General features: G+C 48.6%; 1 protein-coding gene across 1 annotated transcript; it reads left to right on the top strand.

The window, feature by feature from the left end:
* Positions 1 to 7,421: 7,421 nt before the first annotated feature.
* PRPF19 (pre-mRNA processing factor 19) lies at positions 7,422 to 18,917 on the top strand. The gene is made up of 16 exons (XM_049892121.1): positions 7,422 to 7,655; positions 9,549 to 9,698; positions 9,881 to 9,957; positions 10,703 to 10,844; positions 10,928 to 11,001; positions 11,122 to 11,184; positions 12,078 to 12,119; positions 12,251 to 12,325; positions 12,669 to 12,744; positions 12,897 to 13,006; positions 14,579 to 14,734; positions 14,951 to 15,020; positions 15,432 to 15,517; positions 15,801 to 15,971; positions 16,125 to 16,230; positions 18,740 to 18,917. The coding sequence occupies exons 1-16, from the start codon at positions 7,637 to 7,639 to the stop codon at positions 18,835 to 18,837; spliced, it is 1,515 nt and encodes a 504-aa protein (XP_049748078.1). The 5' UTR covers positions 7,422 to 7,636; the 3' UTR covers positions 18,838 to 18,917.
* Positions 18,918 to 24,209: the final 5,292 nt, after the last annotated feature.

Genomic DNA, 24,209 nt, shown 5'->3' with positions numbered 1-24,209 from the left:
CCCTGCGCGCATGCGCTGTAGCCTCTTGATTACTCCCCACCCCCGCCCCCGCCCCAAGCAATCCCACCGGAGAGAAGAATGGGTTCGGAAGTTCGAGCTGGGAACGGAAGTCTCTGGCAGGAAAGGGGAAAGAAATGACTGCATCTGGGCTGTAGAGTGGGTAAACTGTATTTTTAAATGGGGGTGGAAGTCCGTTCACCTCTCCAGCCCCTCAGCATTTTGGGAAATGTAGTTCTCGGGGCCATCGAGGACTCCCTGGGGCATTGTGGGAAATGTAGTTCTAAGGAAGAGGCTCCTGAGAGCATCTGGTCTTTTGAAAAAACCTGCGGCGCTAAAAAGGCACAAAGGGAAAAGACGGTGAGGAGTAATTAAAGGCACAACAACGCTGGAAAATGCACGCGGTACATCCATACCTGTATTCTGCAAATGACTGCCAAGTCGGCTAATGCCGTAAATTCCAGTCCTGAAACCTATTCAGATTCAGGGCTTCCAACAGGTTCATTCGGTTCCATCCCCTGCTGAGAATTTGCATTTCTGACAAGTTCCCAGGAAGTTATACGTAAGAATCACCTGGGGATCTTGTTAAAAATGTTGATTTTGATTCAGAACATCTGGGGTGGAAATGCAAATTTTCAGCAGGGGTTTTAACCGGAAGCCATGCTCAGAAGGGAACTAACCCCAGACCCCTTTTCTACAGCAAAGTCAGCATTGTGAAGGGGAGCAACTAGGGATTTGGAGTGAGGTGATCCTTTGCTTGCTTTTTGATCCTGAGCGCATGGCTTGATTTGGGGGAGCCTCAGTTTCTTCAATAAAATGGGGAAGATACTAAAAATAGCACTTCATAGTAGGTGTGAGTAGTCAATGAAGTAAGAAGAGTGATCATTCTTTTAAGTTGTTGTCCAAATGCTTTTATCACTATCATTGTCCGCCAGAAAACAGCTCCTCCCTAGTGTTTAAATCAGTTCCTCAAACTCCGGTCTCTAAAACGGAACTCTTTTTTTTTCCTCCCCAGCCAGCCTTCTGATTTTGCTTTCTTTCCAGACTGCACAGAAGAGTGGATCCCAGTCTTACTTTAGCCCAGTTGTTTCTTTCAGATGTTTCTCAGACTCACCCATCTGTGTCAGTGCCCTCATCACTCCCAGCCTCTGCCAAGAGTCTCTTTCTTCCAGAAGAGACTCTGTAGCATCCTGGGCCCCCCCATCAAGGCTTTGTAACAGTGGCAATTTTACACATGCTTGTGAGATCATTTCTGATTTGCGTTCTTGTTCTGTGCCTTGGAGTCAGTTCTGACTCATAGTGACCCTATGCACAACAGAACAAAACACTACCCGTTGGTCCTGCATCATTCTCACAATCATTGCTATGCTTGAGCCCATTGTTGCAGTCACTGTGTCAATCCATCTCATTCAAGGTCTTCTTTTTCACCGACCTTCTACTTTTCCAAGCATCATGTTCTTCTCCAGGGACTGGTCCCTCCAGATAACATGTCCAAAGTATGTGAGACAAAGTCTCTCTATCCTTGCCTCTAAGAAGCATTCTGGCTGTACTTCTTCCAAGACAGATTTGTTTGTTTTTCTGGCAGTCCATGGTATATTCAATATTCTTTGCCAACACCATAATTCAAAGGCAACAATTCCTCTTCGGTCTTCCTTATTCATTGTTCTTTCACATGCACATGAAGTGATTGAAAATATCATGGTTTGGGTCAGGCGCACCTTAGTCCTCAAATTTTTGCTTTTTAACACTTTAGAGATGTCTTTATTTTTTTTGCAGCATATTTGCCCAATGCAATATGTCCCTTGATTTCTTGACTGCTGCTTCCACGGGTGTTAACTGTGAATCCAAGTAAAATGAAATCCTTGACATCTTCAATCTTTTCTCCGTTTATCGTGATGTTGCTTACTGGTGCAGTTGCAAGGATTTTTATTTTCTGTGTGTTGAGGTGTAATCCATACTGAAAGCTGTAGTCTTTGATCTTCATCAGTAAGTATTGCAAGTCCTCTTCACTTTCAGCAAGCAAGGTTGTGTCGTCTGCATATGGCAGGTCGTTAACGAGTCTTCCTCCAATCCTGATGTTGCGTTCTTCATATAGTCCAGCTTCTCGGATTATTTGCTCGGCATACAGATTGAATAAGTATGGTGTAAGGATACAACCCAAACACACACCCTTCTCAGTCTCAAACCATGCAGTACCCCCTTGTTCTGTTTGAACAACTGCCTCTTGGTTTATGTACAGGTTCCTCATGAGCACAATTAAGTGTTCTGGAATTCCCATTCTTCACAATGTTATCCATAATCTGTTGTGATCCACACAGTCGAATGCTTTTGCATAATCAATAAAACAGGGGTAAACATCTTTCTGGAATTCTCTGCTTTCAGCCAAGATCCATCTGACATCAGCAATGATATCCCTTGTTCCATATCCTTTTCTGAGTTTGGTTTGAATTCTTGGAAGTTCCCTGTTGATGTACTGCTGCAACTGTTTTTTGAATTTTCTTCAGCAAAATCTTAATTGTGTATGATATTAATGATATCGTTAAGTAATTTCTGCATTCTGTTGGGTCACTTTTCTTTGGAATGGGCATGAATATGGATCTCTTCCAGTCAGTTGACCAGGTAGCTGTCTTCCAAATTTCTTGGCATAGGTGAGTGAGCACCTCCAGCCCTACATCTTTTAGTCAAACCATCTCAATTGATATTCTGTCAGTTCTTGCAGCCTTGTTTTTTGCCAGTGTCTTCAGCGCAGCTTGAACTTCTTCCTTTAATAACATTAGTTCTTGATCATATGCTACCTCCTGAAATGGTTGAACATCAATCAGTTTTTTTTGGTACAGTGACTGTGTATTCTTTCCATCTTCTTTTGATGCTTCCTGCTTCATTCAATATTTTCCCCATAGAATCCTTCAATATTGCAACTCGAGGCTTGACTTTTTTCTTCGGTTCTTTCAGCTGCTTTGTAGGACTACCTAAATCTCAGGTCACAGATTTTCCTGTGCAAGAAATGTAACTTCTTTCTTCCTAGGAAAAATTAATTTCTTTTCAACTCTCTTTTCCATTGGGGTAGAGTGGAAATAATCTCAGACAGTTTAGAACTTTTCCCATCCCCGATTTTCATGCTGTGCACACGTTTTGGAAGATTAGCATATGGCCAAAGGGGAGGGGGAGGCTCATATGACCCTAGGTGTGCATCCAGTTGTCAATTCCTGAGGCTTCCATCGTCCTCTCATTTGTCTACACAGGTTGCCACTGAGTCTACCTGGGAAATGGAGCCCAGCCTTCTTCTGGGTTATTGGCCAATGTGAACTTACCTTTTCCAAGGAGCAGCAACAGCCTTGGCCTGAAGAACAGGGATCAGGATTCCTTTCTTAGGGACCTACCAACAGCTATGAGTCTCTCTCTTTCCCTCTAAAGCTCCGTTTTCAGACTAGGGAATACCTGTCTCCTTTGTGGGGAGGACAAAGTGGGTGGTGGTGGTGTGGAGATCAAGCACTTACCCATGATATTTAAGTCAATTGTCTATTCCCTGAATTCCTTCTATTTCCCATGGGGCTGGCTTTTGAAACCCAAAAGCCTTGAAAAAGCCCTTTGGCATATAACCCCGTTCCCATTGCCATATAGTATAGTCAAAACCCGTTGCCGTTGAATAGATTCTGACTCATTCTGACCTTATAGGACAGGGTGAAACTGCTCCATAGGGTTTCCAAGGCTGTAATCTTTATGGAAGCAGACTGCCACATCTTTCTCCCGTGGAGCAGCTGGTGGGTTCAAACTGCCAACCTTTTGGTTAGCAGCAGAGCACTTTAACCACTGTACCACCAGGGCTCTGAAAGCTTTGAAGGGACTCCTTTTTTCCTGTGTTCTGATGTCACAGCCATAAGCTCCCCAGTGTAGGGATGTCTCTTGCCTGGCACACAGTGGGTGCTCAATAAAGATTTGTCCGTTAAAGGAATGAATGTGTTTTCCTCTCCAGTTTGTCCCCTTCCAACCCATCTAGTAAGTGCCTTTCAGAGGAAACTTCTGGAAATGTGGTTATCTTTAGGTCACTTGGTAGCTCAAATGCAATCAGATGTTGTTCTGCTGCCAAGCCCACAAGTCTAACCACTTACTAACCCACTTTATTTCCTACCAAATCTAAGTACTTGAGACGCCTGGCCCGCCAGGCAGCCTGTCATTCAACCGATAGTATTTATGAAGCCCCTGCTATGTGCCAAGCCTACTATGTGCCAGGCACTGTTAGACTCAGGGAACAACAGAGAACAGGACACCCTGGTTCCTGTCATCACAGATCTTACAGGCTATGGAGAATCCAGACATCAGACAGATAATTATAAATAGTTAAATGATTATAGTTATCTCAAGTGGCTCAGAGGAGAATTAGAGGCTGATAAGGAAACCCCGGTGGGATAGTGGTTAAGTGCTACAGCTACTAACCAAAAGGTTGTCAGTTTGAGTCCACTAGGCACTCCTTGGAAACTCTATGGGGCAGTTCTACTCTGTCGTATAGGGTCGCTATGAGTTGGAATCGACTTGACAGCAATGGGTTGGGTTGGGTTTATGGGGACTAAAGGAGCCCCGGGTGGTGCAAACAATTAAGCACTCAGCTACTAACAGAAAGGTTGGTGGTTCAAATCCATCCAGAGGCACCTCAGAAGAAAGGCCTGGCAATCTACTTCCAAAAGATCATAGCTATTGATAACCTTATGGAAAACAGTTCTACTCTGATACACATGGGGTCTCCATGAGTCACAATTGACTCACTGGCAACTGGTTTATGGGGGCTAAACCTTGGCCTGATATTAAAGAAAAGGCCTCCTGAGGAAGTGACATCTAAGGTGGGACTGAAGTTTACATTGGAGGGCATTGGGGGGAGGGGAAGAAGGGAAGGATTTGAGGAAAGTGTTCTAAGCAAGGGTGGGTAAATTTGAGGATTTAAAAGACCAGTGTGGCTGGAGAGACTGTGGAGGTCAGCCTGGGCCAGATGGCACAGGGCTTGGGAGCAAGTTTCTTCTGCCAGAGTCACTCATTCCTGGTCTTGGGACTGACTGCTTTCCCTCATTCGGGTCTCAGTAAAAATGTCACCCCCTTAGAGACACCCTCCCTAAATATCCTGCATAAAGAAGTCCTCCCTCCGATGCCCAGCAGCTACTATTCACCTTATTCTGATTTGTTTTATTCATGGTGCTTACCACTCTCCAGGTCCCCAGGTGGTGCAAATGGTTCGCACTCCACTGCTAACCTAAAGATTGGCAGTTCAAACCCACCCAGTGGTGCTGCAGAAGATAGACCTGGTGATCTGTTTCTGTTAAGATTACAGCAAAACAAACAAACAAAAAAACCCCTATGGAGCAGCTCTACTCTGTAACACATGGGGTCGCCATGAGACGGAATCAACTCGATGGCAACCAAGAACAACAACCACTCTCTGGAATTATCTTCTTAGGTGTTGATTTTCTGCATGCTCTCCATAAAATTAAACAGCCATAAGAGCAGGAACCTTGTCATTTTGTTCATTCATTTGTATCTGCAATGATCAGAACAGAGCTTGACACACCCCAATCAATATATGTTGAACGAATTAAATGCCTGAGGAGTAGCATAAATAGATTTTTCACTGAAAGTAGATCACTGGCTGCTTTGTGGAAAGTGGATTAGAGGGAGGCCAGTCTGGAAACAAGGTCAATCAGGAAGTTTTTTTTTTTTTTTTAATTGTGCATTAGGGTGAAAGTTTACAGAGTAAATTAGATTCCCATCTGCTGGTTCGTACATAAAGTGTTTTATGGCCTTAGTTTTATTTCCCACAACGTGTCAGCACTCTCCCCATTTCCACCCTGGTTTCCCCGATACCTTTCATCCTGATTTTCTATCCCTTTCTGCCTTCTCATCTCTGCTTTAGGGCAAATATTGCCCTTTGATCTCATATAATGGATTGTTCTATGGAGCACATTCCTCTCAGATACTATTGTTTATTTTATGGGCTTGTCTATTGCTTGGCTGGAAGGTGATCTCCAGGGATGGCTTCAGTTTCAGGTCAGAAGGGTGCCTCCAGTCTCTTGTCAGACCAGTAAGTCTGGTCTTTTCTGTGAATTTTGATTTTTTGTTCTACATTTTTCTCCGGCTCTGTCCAGGACCCTCTCTCTGTTGTGATCCCAGTCAGAGTGGTTGGTAGTGGTAGCTGGGCACCATCCAGTTCTCCTGGTCTCAGGGTCGTGTAAGTTGTGGTTCATGTTGTCCGTTAGTCCTTTGGACTAATTGCTTCCTTGAGCCTTTGGTTTTCTTCACTCTCTTTTGTTCCAGACAGGAAGAGACTAATAATTGTATCTTAGATTAGCAATGGGTTTAGATGGCAGCTGGTAAGCTTTTAAGATCCCAGATGCTACTAGGAAGCTATTTTATCAGTTCAGGGGAGCTTGGGCAATCTTGCTGGCTTTTGAGATAATGACAAACATGAATATGTATACTGTACTTACTATGTTCCAGGGTTAGTTCAAAGTGCTGTTTGTTAACTCATCACAAAAAAACTCTATAACTTAGTTCTACCCTTGTTTTCACTTCCCCGATTTTACAAATGAGGAAACAACTTAGAGAAGTTCACACAGCATACTAGCTGGATGGAGTTGGGATTTCAGCAGTCTGGCTTCAGAGTCCATGCATTTGGCCGCTATACCCTACTGCCCTATATCTGCAACTTTTGTTCTTCTCTCCGTCTTTGCTCATGCTGTTCCTTCTAGAATACCCTTCACTTCTTTCTCCTTTCTCTGAATATTGCCCGTTTGTCAAAGCCCAGCTCATTCACGCCTTTTCAGGGAAGACTTCAGTGACCACATCTACCCGTCCTGCTGTCTTCCCTCGTAGCCCACACGAGTCGGCGCACGTTCTCTACATCTTTCCTGAGTATATCTTATCTTACAGAGGTCAACGAAGAATCTTACACTACCTGAGCTGGAAGCAACCTAGAAGTCATGTAGAAAACCGGCAGAGAAACTAGTGACTTGCCTAAGGTCACAGAGCAAATTGGTAACAGAAGTAGTACTAAAACCGTTTTTTGATCATTGTTAGTTCCCCTACTCATCTGCATTTTCATCGGATTCCCCCAGCATGTATTTTCTCAAAGGGCGGCCCGAGAAACACCAGCCTCAATTTTATTGGGCGCTAAATTAAAATGCAGACTCTCTAGGACAGACCCTAGAAATCTGCATTTTAATAAGCTCGTTAAGAGATTCTTGTGCACATTAAAATTCGGAAAACACAGACACTACCGCGTCTCAAAAGGAGTGCAGGAACACATTGGATGTAACGGTCCCACTGCATCATGGGAAATGTAGTTTTACGCCGCCTTTTCCCTGGGGCACTTTACGGAAGGAGACGAGTTAATCCGGAAATAGCCGAGTGTTCTGTGGCGGGCCCTTTCCTGCCCGGTTGCATTCTGGGAAGGGGCAGTTTCCGTTAGTTGCTGAAGGCTGCGGCGCGCCACCTGCCCCAGACCCACGTGAAGCACTACGCTACCAGAGCTCGGCGGGGTGCTCCCCGCTCGCTGCGGAGCGTCCGGAAGCAGCGGGGAACCGGAAGTGGCCCGCGGCGGCTCCGAAGCCAGTCACGGAGCCCGGTGTGAGGCGCCTCGGAGCGCAGTGACGGCGCCATGTCTCTGATCTGCTCAAGTGAGTAGCGCCTGCGGCCGATCGTGGGTTGCAGGAGGCTGGAGAGCGGAGCGGGAGAATGCGCCAGCTGCTGAGACACCGGCTTCTGGAGGAGGCGGGAACGGGGCTCCCGGGCGATAGAGCGGCGGCCTGTCAGCACCGGGAACCTTCCGTCCTCCGCGCGGGGTCCATTTGCGCAGAGCTTCGCAGTTTACACAGCGCCTCAGATTTGTCGTCTCAGGGCTCCTTGGGGCCAACCATTTGGTTTTACAGAGGCTTGGACAGAGGGAGTTGGTGCAGGGGAAGCCTCTCTAGCGTAGGAGCCAGGGGAGCCGAGGGCTCGTTCAGAATTCGCCTCCGATTAGCTTTGTGATCGACCCCTCTCTGGGCCTTAGTTTCCCCATCTTCAAAATGAGGACTTTGCACTGGATGCTGTCTGAGGTCGCGCTTGGGCAGTCGGAGCTTCTGGAGTTTGCGAAGGTCACACAGTGAGTTAGAGGCAGAGACAGGGCTGGAAGCCAGGTCTCTCTCACACTGTAGCACGAATAAAAACAGTGCTTATTTATGAGGCCCTTCATGGTTTCCAGCAGTGCTTCCAAGTCTGTGATCTCATTTTATCCTCACAAGAATTTCCCGAAGCAGAAATAAAGACCCTAGCTTTACAGGTGAGGAAGGGAAGCCCAGGATGAGTGTTAGCTAAGGTTCCACAGCTAGTAAGTGGCAGTGCGGGGTGACAGTCAGGTTCCCCGACCCCAAATCCATGCTTTTCCATGCCTTATACTGCCTTTCCTTTTGGTGTTTTATTGTGTCATGCTCCCATTTTCTTTTCTCATCTTTTCATCAGGTTACCAGTTTCCCACCCCTTTCTCTCTTTGCTTCCTACCTTTAAGCCATCCTCTCTTTCCTGAACCTCTCCCTTAAATCCAAAGAAGGGTAGTAAAAAGGGAAATGGGCAGGAAAAGGAATACCTTACACGGAGGGAATTATAATTACATTGAAGAAATTGCAAAGTATTTTCACATCCAGTGTTTTCTTTGACCCTTGAAAGAGCTCTGTTCTGTGTGCTCCAGCACCGTCCTTCCTCCCATGCATTCATTCCTTCGTCTTTGGGATGTGCACCTACTGGGAGTCAGAGACCAGCTGTAATCCCTCTTCTCTAGGGCACACCGTCTACTCAGGGCAGGTGTGTAAATGATGATGAGATTATGTAAAATGTTCAGAATCATGCATGGCACCTAGCAAACCCCACATAAATGTTTTTTATTATTATAGTACTTGTCTCGTTGCTTTGTATCTTCTTCGATAACCTACCTAGGGCTCTAGACTGAGATGGACAGCAGGGATTTGAGTGGCTTCATACATGTCTCCATCTCCTGGAGTATAATGGATGCCTAGCTATTTTTGTAAGGAGCCTTGGTGGCACAGTGGTTAAGCGCTCAACTACTAATTGAAAGATTGGCTGTTCAATCCCACCAGCTGTTCTGTGGCAGTCTGCTTCCATAAAAATTACAGTCTTGGAAACTGCCCTATGGGGCAGTTCTTCTCTGTCCTGTAGGGTTACTATGAATCGGAATCAACTTGATGGCACACCGCCACGACAACAACCACCAGTTTTGTTTAAAAATGAGATGGGCAGGGATTATTGACTACTCCCTAGGGTGCCTGGCATGTTGTAGCTCTGCGGTGAATATTTGTCGAAAACCTGACTATCAGGAGACTGCTGATGGAGAAGCTCCTTATGTCACTGGAAAGCATTCTGGGGACAGTACAAAACTGGCTTGGGGACACAGGTCTTGTTTCCTTTTGGTTCAGTGTGAGGACATGTGGCCTTATTGGGGCCAGTAGCGGGTGAGGGGTTTCTTTGGTCCAGGCTTCCCTTTGACCCCACGCTCACTGCCTGCCTTTTCCCTGCAGTCTCCAATGAAGTGCCAGAGCACCCGTGTGTGTCCCCTGTCTCCAATCATGTCTATGAGCGGAGGCTCATTGAGAAGTACATTGCGGAGAACGGCACAGACCCCATCAACAACCAGCCTCTGTCTGAGGAGCAGCTGATCGACATCAAAGGTGCCCACTGGTCAGCCTCAGGCCAGAGCTGCCTCAGTTCAGAGGCTGAGAGGGTGGGAGGTGGTGCCTTTGCATTGGAAGAGGCGATGGTGGTCTGTTAATTCAGGCTGAGGGGGAAAGAGGTGGGGAACGGTAAGAGGCTGCTGGGTTAGGGTTCTTCATACCACTTTCCCTCTCGGCAGTTGCTCACCCAATCCGGCCCAAGCCTCCCTCAGCCACCAGCATCCCGGCCATTCTGAAAGCTCTGCAGGATGAGTGGGTGAGTTCCCCAGAGGGAACCAATGTCTTCCCCACTTGAAGAGATGGATCCCTGGACTGGGACTAGGGAGTGGGAAGGCTGGAGCATCGTCATCTTTTTCGAGGGGCAGAATGATATGGGAGGAGGCACCTGGGTGTAAAAGTCACACAGGTCTGAGTTTCAAACTTAGCTTCATTGCTTACTAGCCATGTGACCTCCAGCAAGTTGCCCACACTCTGAGTCCTGGTTTTCGTGACTGTATGGTGGAGATTTTAGTATTTTATCTTTCAGGATTTTGGGAGGGTTACGATACAATTATAGAGTATAAACCTCATGACATCAGGGTCTTGTTTTATTCATCAGTGTATCCCCAGCACTGAGGGCAGCACCTGATACATAGTAGGTGTTCTGTAAATCTGAGTGAATGCATCTTGAGGGACCATCTGGCACAGGGCCTGACACAATGAGGGCAATGATAAATAGCAGCGGTTATTGTTCCTTTTGGTGAGGCGACGGCATGACATCTATAATTTGCCGGTAAATTAGAGAAGATGGGGTGGGAAAGAGCTGGCCCCTGCTTCTGTCCATGAGTCCAGTGTTTGGCATGGGATGCATTGGCGTGGCACGGAGTGCCTGCCAGCACATTCAGGGTCATTCAGATACTGCTGGGTCACTGATGCCAGGCAGCGTCCCCTGATCAAAGGCCGGCTCTGTCCTGCTGGGTGCCTTGGCACCTGCCAGCCCCTCACCACAGCGTTTCTCCCAGGATGCGGTCATGCTGCACAGCTTCACTCTGCGCCAGCAGCTGCAGACAACCCGCCAAGAGCTGTCCCATGCTCTGTACCAGCACGATGCCGCGTGCCGTGTCATTGCCCGTCTCACCAAGGAAGTCACTGCTGCCAGAGAAGGTGCAGGCTCTCCCTTGCCCTCCCCCACTCTGTGCTGGTCCTGCTTTGCCGTAGTCCATTGCTGACATTACTTTCTTCCTTAGCTCTGGCCACGCTGAAACCGCAGGCAGGTCTCATCGTGCCCCAGGCCGTGCCAAGCTCACAGCCAAGTGTTGTGGTGAGCGACTCCCCGCCCCTCGCCAGCAGCCCATTTGGGTACAGTGGCCCGTGTAGCTGTCTTAATGCAAGTGTCCTTGGCATTCTAGGCCTCTCTCACCTTCACCTTTCTTCTCTTCAGGGTGCAGGCGAGCCGATGGATTTGGGTGAGCTGGTGGGAATGAGCCCCGAGATTATCCAGAAGGTAAGTTGTGCTCTCACTTGGTGAGCATGTTTATGGGCCCTGAGTCCGTTTGCCTTGAGTCCAGTATGAACAGAAATTCTGTACACCTGGAAGTAGAATCTGGCAGTACAGAGGATGGACTTGGGGGCCAGATGGCCTGGATTGGTATTTTTGATCCACCACTTACAAGCTTTATGACCGTGGCCTAACTTAACCAACCTTCTCTGTCTCATTTCCTTTGCTTCTAGTATGAGAATAATAGTGCCTACTTTATAGGCTCATTGTGGGAACTGAAGTGATTCACGTAATTCTCGTTAAGTGTAACTTTTAGCTCTTGCTGTTACTGGAGTTCTTTGCAGATACTGAAGCCCTTTGTTAGATGTTTTCATGTTTCTTCTATGAAGGAGATAGGACAGGAATTATCATTCTTATTTACTGATGAAGAACCTGAGACTCAGATTGAGCTCGTAAGAGGCAGAGCTGGGCTCCTGACTCCAGGTCCAGTGCTCTCTGTTACACTCATGGAATCCTCATCTGTGGGACGTGATAGGGTCTTTTCCAGGCAGTTGAGATTGTGTCAACGTGCACCTCAGCTCTCATCTTAAATGGTTGTATGCAGGGACCTGGTCAGGGAGCTCTACAGCTGGTTCACGTCCTCACTCTGCCACTTATCACTTGTGTGACTTTGGGCATGTGACTTCACTTTTCTGATGCTCAGTTTCCTTATCTATAATACGAGGTCATCGTCACCCACCTTACAAGGTTGAGATGAAAGTAGAAAAAGATAATGCGTGTAAGCCTTTAGCATAGAACACGGAGATAACAAGTTCTTGGTGATGCAGCCAGCATCCAAGGGGTCATTGTCCTGACAAGTTAAGTCATCTCACGTTGAGCCTGTCTCCTCTCCTCCCCAGCTTCAAGACAAGGCCACTGTGCTTACCACGGAGCGTAAAAAGGTGAGTCCTCTCCTCACGCCAGGAGAAAGAGTTGGCCTGGCTGGAGACAGTGGTTACCCTCTGAGGAGAAAGGGGTGGCTGAAGCCTGCACTCACTGCCGCTTTTCTTGGGGGGCTTTTTCACTTTCTCAGAGAGGGAAGACTGTGCCTGAGGAGCTGGTGAAGCCAGAAGAGCTCAGCAAATACCGGCAGGTGGCATCCCACGTGGTGAGTGGCCGGCTCCTGGGTAACTTGGAGGCAGGGCCCTGCCATGGTGTTTCTAGGGTGGGCAGGCCAGCTTGGAGAATAGTGAGTGGAAAGCTGTCTGGGGCTCCTGACCCTGTTTCTAGCTTCGGATGCTGAGTTGTCAGGGTTTCTCTTCCTGCCTGGCTCTGGGCTTCCCAGGAATTCAGTGAGGGAGTTCTGTATCCGGGCAGAAAGCCAGGGGGAATGGATAAGGCACAGAAGTAACTTATTCCCCTAGGCTGGAGGGGTGGGTGGCTAGGGATGGAATAAGGGAGTTGTGTGGCTCTTGGCCATGACTGGGCTTAGGTTGGCTCTTTCCACAAAGGGGTTGCACAGTGCCAGCATTCCGGGGATCCTTGCCCTGGACCTCTGCCCCGCCGACACCAACAAGATCCTCACTGGTAAGAGTCTAGGCCTGACTGGCAGGCGGAAGTGGGGGGCGGGGGCAGCCAGGGAAAGCCCACGGTGCTTGTCTTCTTCATGCGCGTGGGGATGAAAGCGGAGGGATCTGGATGGGCCTGACCATTTTGTGTGTCATTTGTGTCCTCTCCAGGTGGGGCGGATAAAAACGTTGTTGTCTTCGACAAGAGTTCTGAGCAAATTCTGGCCACCCTCAAGGGCCATACCAAGAAAGTCACCAGTGTGGTGTTTCACCCTTCCCAGGTACGGGTACTCTCCGCCACCTTCAGCTCCTCTTTCTGGAGCCCTGCTTCAGTGCCTCAAGGTCCCAGAACCAGTCACTTAGCCCCCACTAGCCCTCATCTCATGGGTGGAGAAGTGGAGTGGGGCCGAGAAAGAGCTGCAAGTGCCCAGAATTGGCATCTCGTGGCCCCTATGTGGGGTTCTGGAGGTTATCCTTTACGTAGGACCTCCGAAAAAGCATCGATCTTCAAACCGGGGGGGAGAAAAGAAGTATAATTAGAGAAAGCATGTTCAATGAGATGTTTTATATTAGCAAAAGGGAAAAAATCCTAGCGTTCTTAATACAAACTGCAGAAAACAAATTTCAACAAAACCTTGACTCATGGGAAGATAGATAAATCCTTGTTACCCATAATCCTCCAGAGTGGGAAGCAAAAACTTGCCGTTGACTCTCAAAAGGGCTGTGGGTTAAAACAGGCTGAGAGCTGCTGATTTAAAGGGTAAAGGTTACTTACTAGGCCAGATTAGTGACATTAATTATGGGATTTGGGTTTCTATGTCCCAAACATTTTGGGGCTGGGGCTGCAGGACCATGGCTCGATCACTGTTTCCCAAACAGCCAGCCTTTTTCCCTGGCCCTCAGGGAAATGACAAGTGCCGGAATAACATGGCGACTTTCTCATAAAACTAAATCTGTTCGAATTGAAAGCATTGCATTCCATTTATTTTAGATTTTGTCCTTCCTGCTTATGGTTGGTAGGTGCTGTGGCATCAGTTTCGGCTCTCAGCAGCCCCATGTTACTTGATGTTAATAGATTTTTGTTCTTATGAAATAGTGTGGACAGTAGGTGGTAGTTTTTTTGTGTGTGTGTGTGGTTTTTTAATGTCCTGACTAAGCCGGAATAATGCATTGGTGACACTGTGTAAGTTCTCTACCTCCCCAATTTTTTTTAACAATTGCCCCTGAAATTCTTAAGTATGGGAGGTACTGGAACAGACCCTCACAGTCCCTTCCAGGCCTGTGGTAGCCATTAGCATCCCGTTACTGAATCCGTTGCTATCAAGTTGATTCCAACTCATAGCGACCATGTAGGACAGAGTAGAACTGCCCCATAGGGCTTCTTAGGTTGTAACCTTTATGGAAGCAGACTGCCACATCTTTCTCCTGTGGAGCGGCTGGTGGGTTCAAACGGCTGACCTTTTGGTTAGCAGCTGAGCACTTTAACCACTGTGCCACCAGGGCTCCAGCCATTAGCTTAGCTTACATGTGGCTACTTAAAATCAAATGAAAAATTCAGTTCCTCCTTGGCACTAGCCACATTTCTCACTTTGGCCCTGAAAACGGGGTGGGGAATTACTCTGTTGCAGTTGTCCTTTTTTGCCGCTAGATGGCGAGGGCTCCTACTTCAGGAGTCTGATTTACATCTGAATAGCATTTGACTTGGCTCTCTTAGGCTTGGGGTGGTTCCAGGCAGGGTGGGCTGAAAGGAGAAGCAGTTGGTAGTTGTGGTCATCCCCAGCCCCCTTGTGTAAGATTGTCATGGTCCACCTCGTCTGTGTCTCTGATATTCTGCCTTATTGCTTTCCTTTTAGGACCTGGTGTTTTCAGCTTCCCCAGATGCTACTATCAGGATTTGGTCAGTCCCGAACGCCTCTTGTGTCCAGGTTGTTCGGGCCCATGAGAGTGCTGTGACAGGCCTCAGCCTCCACGCCACCGGTGACTATCTCCTGAGCTCTTCTGACGACCAGGTGCGATCCTAGCCAGGGCCCTGAAGGAGCCGGCTGGTCTCAGAGCTTGGCCACCCTGGGAGGGGGGAATATCTTACCAACCCCAGCTGCAGAAGCCAGGAGAATGTTTCCTCTCTCAGGGGAGGAGCCAGCTTTGCCAGGGTTTGCCTTCCGGCAGGAGCAGCCAGAGCCTAGGGACCTGCTTTCTTATTGGCCCCGTTGTCTCTGCTTTTTCAGTATTGGGCCTTCTCTGACATCCAGACAGGGCGTGTGCTCACCAAGGTGACAGATGAGACCTCTGGCTGCTGTAAGTCACCCCAGAAACATTTGGCTCTGTCTTTTCATCATCTGGGAACCCTGGTGGGGTAGTGGTTAAGTGCTATGGCTGCTAACCAAGAGTTCGGCAGTTTGAATCCTCCATGCGCTCCTTGGAAACTCTGTGGGGCAGTTCTACTCTGTTCTGTAGGGTCGCTATGAGTTGGAATCAACTTGACGGCAGTGGGTTTGGTTTGGTTTTTGGTTTTCATCGTTTGGTTATCATTTATCCTTTTATTAATTATTTGCTCATTTATTCTTCTGAAGACCCATTTGCCACCAGAAGCTGGTAAGGGCCAGGCATTGGGCTGGGCCCAGTGAGGAGCAGGAAGGACAGGGAACCTATTTTTGTGCTCTTAGTCTCGCCCCAGTGGCTTCTGACCGCCTGCCGGTCTCTCTGCAGCTCTTACCTGTGCGCAGTTCCACCCCGATGGACTCATTTTTGGAACAGGAACCATGGATTCTCAGATCAAGATTTGGGACTTGAAGGTAGGACATGGCAGCCTTCCGTCTGAGGCCCAGGGTCGGAGTGTTTGTGGATTAGCAGTGCTTATGGCACCTGGCCCTGGGGGGTCCTGAACGGGGAGAGACACTCACTCTAGGTGTGCGATGTGACGGCTGGGGTCCTGGGCCAGGCTGTCCATCCCTGCTGCTCCTGCTTGTCGTCCTTCCCTGAGAAGGACGTCTCAGAGGTAGGAGTCAGGCGAGCCCCATTTTCTTCCTGTAATGGCCAGCGGCGACATGGCTTTACTCTCTCTTCCCCTGACAATAGGAGCGCACCAATGTGGCCAATTTCCCTGGTCACTCAGGCCCCATCACTAGCATTGCCTTCTCCGAGAACGGCTACTACCTGGCAACGGCGGCCGACGATTCCTCTGTCAAGCTCTGGGATCTGCGCAAACTTAAGAACTTTAAGACGTTGCAGCTGGATAACAACTTTGAGGTGTGCCCCCCCCCACCGCCCTGCAGCTGCCTGTCTTCATTTGTCAGTTATTCTCTGAATTGACCTATTAATCTCAGCAGCCTCCTGCTTATCCCCAGTTGCCCCATAGTTCTGTTCCCCGGGTTTCACCTCCTCTCTCTCTCGTTCTGGTAGGTGAAGTCGCTGATCTTCGACCAGAGTGGCACCTACCTGGCCCTTGGGGGCACAGATGTCCAGATCTACATCTGCAAGCAGTGGACTGAGATTCTTCACTTTACAGGTGGAGACGGGCCTCAGGGTGCCCAGGGAAGTAGGGAAGCCTCACGGGAGTAGGCAGTTCAGGGGCAGGCATAGATTTGCTTAAGTGGCTTTTAAACACTCTCTAAGTGGCAAGTTACTTAACATCCCTGGAGCCTCAGGAAAGTGGGAATGGTAATACTACATATTCAGTGAGGTTGTTAGGGAGTTTAAATTAGTTTAAAAAAACATATACACACACGTACACACAGGCAGTCCCCGACTTACGACTTATTTGGGTTACGACGAACTGCATTTAACACCTGTAAGTTTTTTTCGTACATCTTATTCTTAGTAATGTGTACTACATACAGTGTTAGAGCACGTAATTTGCCCATGTTATCATTCTCAGATAGTCACTCACGGATGTTCAATCTTATGACTTACTGTTCAAAACGCTGCCATGGTTTGAACTGAAAACTAAAAAAAAATGAGGTTTTGGACTTAACGTCAGAGCTGACTTACGATGGGGTAGTTGTTGGAATGGAACCCCCGTTGTAAGTCAGGGACTACCTGTCTATATGTGTGTGTATGTATATACGTACAGGTAGCCCCCCACCAAGACAGGGTTCTGTTCCAATGATGACTCTGTTTTAAGTCGGTTCTGATGTAAGTCGAATACTTTTTTTTTTTTTCCATTATTACTGCCTTTTTAAAATTGTGTTTTAGGTGAAGGTTTACAGAGCAAATTAGTTTCTCATTAAAAAATTAGTACACATATCGTTTTGTGACACTGGTTGCCAATCCTGCAACGTGTCAACACTCTCTCCTTCCCGACCTTCAGTTCTCCATTTCCGTTTGTCCAGGTTTCCTGTCCGCTCCTGTCTTCTTGTCTTTGCCCCTGGGCTGGCGTGCCCATTTAGTCTCATATACGTGGTTGAGCTACATGCATTATCGTTTTATGGGCCTGTCTAATCTTTGGCTGAAGGGTGAACCTCAGGAGTGACTTCAGTACTGAGTTAAAAGGGTGTCCGGGGCCATACTCTCAGGTTTCTCCAGTTTGCCTTTTATTATCAGTGTTTTTTTAAGTCTGATCTTTGTCTTTGGGTTTGGAAATGTTGCATCTGAGAATGATAATATCAGGAAATCATGCTGCGACATTGTGTATACCACATATTACTAACGATGATGTCAGAAAAAAAAGGACGGTCGTAAGTGTTGTTTGATGGAACTTGAATACGTTGTAAGTCAGGGACTACTGTAAATGGTTAGCATAGCATCTGGCCCGTCACAAGCACTATGTGAGAGTTTGCCATTATCTTTATGCGTTATTGCATCTTAGTTCATTGCTGGGATTAGGACGGTGAATAAGACAGACTCAGTCTTTGTACTAGTGAAATTTAGAGTCAAGTTAGGAAGGCAGGTGTGGAAATGATTTCACAAATAATTATTTGATTGCAATTGTAAGTACTGGAGAAGAAAAACAAAAAGATGCTGAGACAGTAGGTGACAGGATTTTTCTAACCTCCTGATGGTGGCGGGACCCTGGGTATGTGATTGACTCCTTCCGAGCTTTGGCTTCTTCATTTTTAAGACGGGCATGTTGATACTGCTTGTAGATGGTGCCAGCTGGTTAGGGGAGGTAGCGTGCATGGTAACGGGCCTGACGTGCACTCAGGAGTTCAGTGAATGGTAGCTGCTGCCATCTGTTGATGGCATTGGCACGTTGTAGGCAGGATGCAGGATACTTCTCCCAACCTCCAGCCTCCACCCCGCCTCCGCCATTCAGGTCTGACTGTGTGGCCCACCAGCTTTAACCCTTCACTGGGCCTGGGTGTTTTGATTTGGGGGCAGCAGAGTTAGTTGCATGGCAGGCAGACTTTTTAGTAATGAGTTGGTTGACCCCAGGCGAGATCCTAAATCTAGAAGGAATTTGTTTTGATGTTCTGAATTACCCGAGTCCCAGGAGGAGTGGTGCCCAGCCTCGTCTGCCCCTGAACTCACTCTGCAATGTGTTAGGGGCCTGGGCTCCCTGGAGTTGGAACTCCATGAGCGTGAATGAGCTAATGGACTATTCTAGTTACAAGCAAGGAGTTAAAATTGAACATAAACGCCAGCCAGCTCAGCACTGAGGTTTTAAGCTGAACTGAGAACCCTGCAGACTTTTGAAAAAGAGCAGGTGGTGAGATGTGGCAGAACAAGACTGTGCAGATGTCATCTCTCAGTGCACTTTGCATGACTCAAAATCAATTCTCTTCCTGGCTGAATCGCGGTTGCCCGGAAGGCTCGGGTGAGAGGGAACTGATGTTCTCCTATTCATTCATTCCACCAATGAAAAATTGAGCGCCTGCTATGTGCCAGGCATCGAGTGATCCCTGGAGATAAATGGTGAGCAGGCCAGACGAGAACCCTGCCCTCGTAAGTTGGTAGTTGACAGGGGAAAGCAGTGACACTGATTGGGGAAGGACGTGATGGATTGGGAGCCTGTAATTAGGGGTCAGTGCTTAGACCCGAAGGCAGCCTTCTCATTTTTGCCTCTTTTCATTCCACAGAGCATAGCGGTCTGACCACAGGGGTGGCCTTTGGCCACCACGCCAAGTTTATCGCTTCAACAGGCATGGACAGGAGCCTCAAGTTCTACAGCCTGTAGGCCCAGTCCCTTCTGACGCAAGCTGGGCCGCATCTCAGTAGCGGGGTAGAATTAGGGCTGGGGGGTGGTGGGTGGGAGGAAGGGGAGAGAGACTACTAGGGGGAGGAGGGTCTGGGGATTGGGACATTCACATCATTTCACTCCGGTCTGAGTGGTGGCGTGAGCCATGGCAGCGTGGAGCACCCTAACCCATGCAGCCTTCAGGCCCTGTGGAAGCAGATGTGGATGGAACTGTCACCCTCTGTAGGCTCAGGGTCAGAGCCCAGGGCCTCTCCCGGATGGCATTCCTTGGGCTGGTGGTGTTGGCTCTTCCACACGCACTCTGTTTCGGTTCCTGTGAGGCGGGGAGAGGGCGATCGGAGGGAACTGTGAAGGGGATGGGCACGAGGGTGCCCGTGGGTTTTTGTAAGCAGCAATCTAGTTTCATTAAAAAAAGAACACAATAAATTTAACCACCTCCCGTGTCTGTCTTTAGCAGGAGCACCCTGAGCTGGGAGGGTCAAGCGGGAAGAACAGAGAGGCTTATGGAGCCTTTCCGTTCGCAGCTCTTACTTTTATTTTACTTTGGTTGCCTAACAGAAGTAAAACAAAAACACATCTACAAGCCGTCTGTCGGGAGGAATCTTCCCCGTCCCTGCAGGCCTTTGTGTGTGTTCACAGGCCGATTGGGCTGGGTTCTCACATGATCCTGGTGGGGAGAGGAGGTCCAGGGAAGATCATCCTTGTTTCACTGTGGAGGGACTGTGAGCATATCAGTAAGGGTCCTTGGGTTAAAGGTGATAGAAACCCTCCCCGAACTGGCTGGACTCAAGGCATTATTGACTCTGGTTACTGAAAGGTAGCAGTAGTGGCGGTTCCAGGATAGCCAGCCAAGAAAGTAAATAAACAAGGTCCGGCAGCACAGCGGCCATGTGAGGACTTCAGGTCGGGTGCTCAGGAACAGCCTCAGGCGTGATGCCAGTCAAGCTGAAACCTGAATGACAAGCTAGAAGAGGGGTGCGGTGCAGGCATGGGGAAGGTCCTGAGGCCGGCGTGAGTGAGCTGAGTGGGAGAGTAGTAAGGAGGTTGGGTGGTCATTGGGTGTGGTGCGGGAGTTCATCAGTACACTTGACAAGGGCAGTCCCAGTGGTGGTGGCGTTTGAGGAGAGTGGGAGTTGAGAGACCGGGAGTCAGTGACTAGCTAAGAAATTATACCCAGAAGGGGAGCTAGGAAACGCGGTGTGAACCGGAGGGGGCCGTGGGGAAAGCACAGTGGTCCATATTGTTGATGCTCCAGAAGCCCTCCAGGTGTGTTGTGCTGGGTCAGTGTTCTGTGGTCGAGGACGTTCGTGCATGCTGTATCCCTTTCTTGGAGGGTCAGGATGCTTGTTAGCAGGTCAGACTCTGAAAAGCCTTGCAATGAAGAAACCATTTAGCTTTTTGACTCAACCCAGGGAAGCCTTTGTGTGTAAGTACCTGTACCACGCTTTAAAAGTCCACGGAACTCACCTTTTGGAAAACATCACAGTTTGAGCTGTTTGTAAACAATGCCGCAGTGAACATCTTTGAGCGTCTTAGTTTGGGTCTAGTTCTCATGGATAACTTCCCAGGAGTACAGTGATGAGGCAGGGTTTGGAATGACTTGCAGGTTTTCCAACCTGGCCGGTCAGCTTTGTACCATTTTGAAAGTATGGCTCAATGTGTGGTTGTACTAGTGTTAGAGACCCCATCCGATTTGGGATATTTATGCCTTCTGATTGGAAAGGTACACACTTGTCCTTTTCTAAGGAAAGACCCATTGCACACTTCTCCTGAGGTAGGACAGACTTAACAAAGAGAAAGGGAGACCACCGAGTGGACGTGGGCTGAGATGTCTGCCATGGGCAGGTGGCATAGCTGCTGCATTTGAGGTGGGGGAGGCCTGGAGTCGTGAGGGGCAACCTGTGGCTAAGTTAGACCCCACAGCCAGCATACCACTAAAGCCACCAGACGGTTTCTGGTGCTAGATCTTAGTGTGCTTCTTCACGCTTGCCTTCATTTCCAGGGACACCAGTTAAGGAGGAGACACTGAAGGACAGGTTCTTGGGGGATACATGGGTTGAGGGAAGCCACCATGGTCACCCTAAGATTGTGTGAAGCCTGTGGTGTGTCCATGCATATGTACATTTTTCTAGAAGAACTGGGGCTTGGTCCCGCTCTCCAGGCCTCTGGGAGGCTAGTGTTTGGATCCTGAGGCTCTGAAAGACAGCCATCTCTGCCCAGCCATCTGTAAGCTCCAACACCAGCAGGTCTGTGTGCTGGAAGATATGCATACGGTTTCTCATGGAATCCTAACCATATCTTGGGCAGATTATTTCTCTGTGCCTCAGTTTTCTCATCAGCAAAATGGGAATAACATTAAGGATTAAGTGAATTAATACACGTCAAGTGCGTAGAAGAATGCGTGTACATAAATGATCCCTATTTCTCAGCAGCAGCTCCTGCTGCTGCTGCTACCACACAGTGTTTGCTCCCGAGCTTCTCCCTCCCAAAACAACAAAAGCCAGCCAACCCCTCCCGGGAGCCACCTGCGATGCTTCTCCCCACCTGCCAGGTGAGTGAGCCAGCTGTGAGCCCACGGACCATGCCTGCGGCATAGCTCTGAAGGTTGCACTGAAGGTCTTCATGCATTTTCTGTCTTAGCTAGATCTTCATCTTCTCAAGGGCTGGGACCGTGTCTTCATTGCTCTCGTTCATCTTTTTACCTTAGGTCACACTGCTGCTAAGTGGCTGGTCGAGGGACTCAACCCCGGAGCTACTTCCAAAGCCCGGGCACTCTGTCTCCTTGAACGTAAAAGCAGGGTGCTTGACAGGCTTAGTTATTTCAGCCAAACTGCATTGGAAACCCATGGCCCTGCCACACTCCAGACTGTGGCTCAGCTGCCTTGTAGGAGGACACCTTGGAAGTGGGTCTCGGTGGGGTGTTGGTGGATTCTAAAAGGCTCTCCTTTCTGGACTCGTCTGGCTAACAAATTTTGCACTTAGGGTCCACGAGCAGTCAGTCCTAAGTGTCCAAAGGGAAGTCTTTTGGTGGGGATCTTGTTCATGGCATCATTTGTGAACTTGTGCTGTTTGAGGGTCCGTGCCTGGACCTGTGCCGAAGGACACAGCCTCAAGCCTCCCGGGTCCCTGAACTGTTGGGAAAGAGTGAGGCTACATTTCTGTGCTCAGCATTGGAACACTAACCAAGGAGGCCACCTGGGGGCAGTGGTGGTATGTAAATCTCCCAAATAACGCTGGCACCATTGCTGAGCACCTCTCTCTGCCACACAGTGACCCTGCAAGGTGGTGGTGTCATCCCCACTTGGCAGATGAGGAGAGATAAGCTCAGAGAAGCACCTTGGCCTCAGGCCACCCAGTGAGTAACGGGGCTGGGCAGTTAACGCTGCCTGTTGCCTGGCTTCAGAGACCAAGCTGGTTACACTATCACCACTAGGACAGGAATGGGCCCCCTCCACAGCTTTCTAGAAGGATGGTGTCATGGTTAAGTGTGGCCTCTGGAGTCAGAAGTCCCCGTTTGAATCCCAGCTCTGTCACTTTCTCTGATGTGTGACTGTGTGTCTCTGTTTCTGCCTCTGAAGAGTGAGTTGACAACTAGTCCCTGTTGAGAGCACGTGGGAAGCATACCACAGATGTTGGCTTCCATTTTCCCCTGCTTCCCTAAGCCCTGGAATCCAGTGACATTGCTGGGGCTCATGGTGCCCCTTGAGGCTCGAGTGCCTGTGTTATGAAGGCTTGGTGTGCCTCTGCCTTCTCCAGTCACCTGACATTAGCCACAGGACAAGAGTCGTGATAGAGGTGCCACCCCAGAGAAACGGTGGGTGAGTGCTTTGAAAGGTAAATCTGGGGGGAGGTGCCACAGGCAGCATTTTGAAGACGTGTAAGTTCACCTTCATGTGAAGGCTGGACAATAAATAAGGAAGACCGAAGAAGAATTGATGCCTTTGAATTGTGTCGGTGAAGAATGTTGAATATACCATGGACTGCCAGAAGAATGAAAAAATCTGTCGTGGAAGAAGTACAGCCAGAAAGCTCCTTAGAAGCAAGGATGGCAAGACTGCATCTTACATACTTTGGACATGTTGTCAGGAGGGATCAGTCCCTGGAGAAGGACATCATCATGCGTGGCAAAGTACAGGGTCAAAGGAAAAGAGGAAGACCCTCAACGAGGTGGACTGACACAGTGGCTGCAACAATGGGCTCAAGCATAACAATGATTGTGAGGATGGCGCAGGACCGGGCAGTGTTTTGTTCTGTTGTGCATAGGGTCGCTATGAGTCGGAACTGACTCGACGGCACCTAACAACAACAACAAAGTTCACCTGGTGGGCACAGGGCAGAGGATGGGAGTGGGGGAGCCGGTGTAAGGAGCAATGAGGTGAGGAGGGACGAGCGAGCAGGCTCAGGACTGGCCAGGAGGAACAGGTGTGCAGTGGGGAAGGTGGGCCGGTGAGGTGGTGGGAGAAACCCCCCGCCGGCTGTATGACAGCAGGTGACAGCCTGCTGGTTGAAACCAGAAGAATGAAGTCTGATCTCACCTGAAGATTTTCAGAATTTAGAGCAAATCTTTAACTTTTTTTTTTTAATTGTGAAATACTCATTCGAAGGTATCTAAAACATACCTGTATAGTTTAGAGAAGAATAAACATTCTTGTAAACACCGAGTCGAAATCGACTCAATGGCAGTGGGCTTGAATTTTGGCTTTTGTTATTTACAACCTAGCTTGAAGAGAGCATTACCAAAAAACAGTGCTGTTGAGTCAACTCTGACCCACGGCGACCCTATGTGTGTAGCGTAGAACTGTGCTCCGTAGGGTTTTCAATGGCTCATTTTTTGAAAGTAGGTTGCCAGGCCTTTCTTCCAACGTGCCTCATTGTAGCCTCAAACTTCCAATCTTTCTGTTAATAGTCAAGCAGTTATCCGTTTGCACCACCTGTTCCATTGCTGTCTGGTCGATTCAGACTCATAGCGACCCTGGAGTACAGAGTAGAACTGCCCCATAGGGTTTCCTAGGCTGTGAAAGCAGACAACCACACCCTTTCTCTCCTGGAGCAGCGGGTGGGTTTGAACTGTCGACCTTTCAGTTAGCAGTCAAGCAGTTCACCACTGCTCTCCCAGGGCTCCTTCAGAGAAAACCACTACTCTGATATTTGTGTTGGTCATCCCTTTTCCTTTTATAGTTCCACGCCTACATTGTTTAGTTTTGCTGGGTTTTGAACTTTATACAGATGAAATCATTCAATCTGCCGCCTTTGACTTCTTTGCTCAACACGGTTCTTGAGATTTACCTGTGTGGGCACACGTAGCTGTGGCTCATTCACTCTTGAGCAAACGAAGACAAATGGCCAGACAG

The sequence above is a fragment of the Elephas maximus genome, chromosome 7 (assembly GCF_024166365.1).
Source record: "Elephas maximus indicus isolate mEleMax1 chromosome 7, mEleMax1 primary haplotype, whole genome shotgun sequence".
In the NCBI taxonomy this organism is placed as follows: domain Eukaryota; kingdom Metazoa; phylum Chordata; class Mammalia; order Proboscidea; family Elephantidae; genus Elephas; species Elephas maximus.
The sequence above is the reverse complement of the archived record's forward strand: the minus strand, read 5'-3'. Positions and strand labels throughout refer to the sequence as shown.

Excerpts from the sequence above, each read along its gene's own strand:
- PRPF19 (XM_049892121.1), top strand. Across the intron at positions 12,745-12,896 it reads CACCAACAAGATCCTCACTG|GTGGGGCGGATAAAAACGTT; the intron begins GTAAGAGTCTAG and ends TGTCCTCTCCAG. Across the intron at positions 15,021-15,431 it reads AGATGAGACCTCTGGCTGCT|CTCTTACCTGTGCGCAGTTC; the intron begins GTAAGTCACCCC and ends GTCTCTCTGCAG.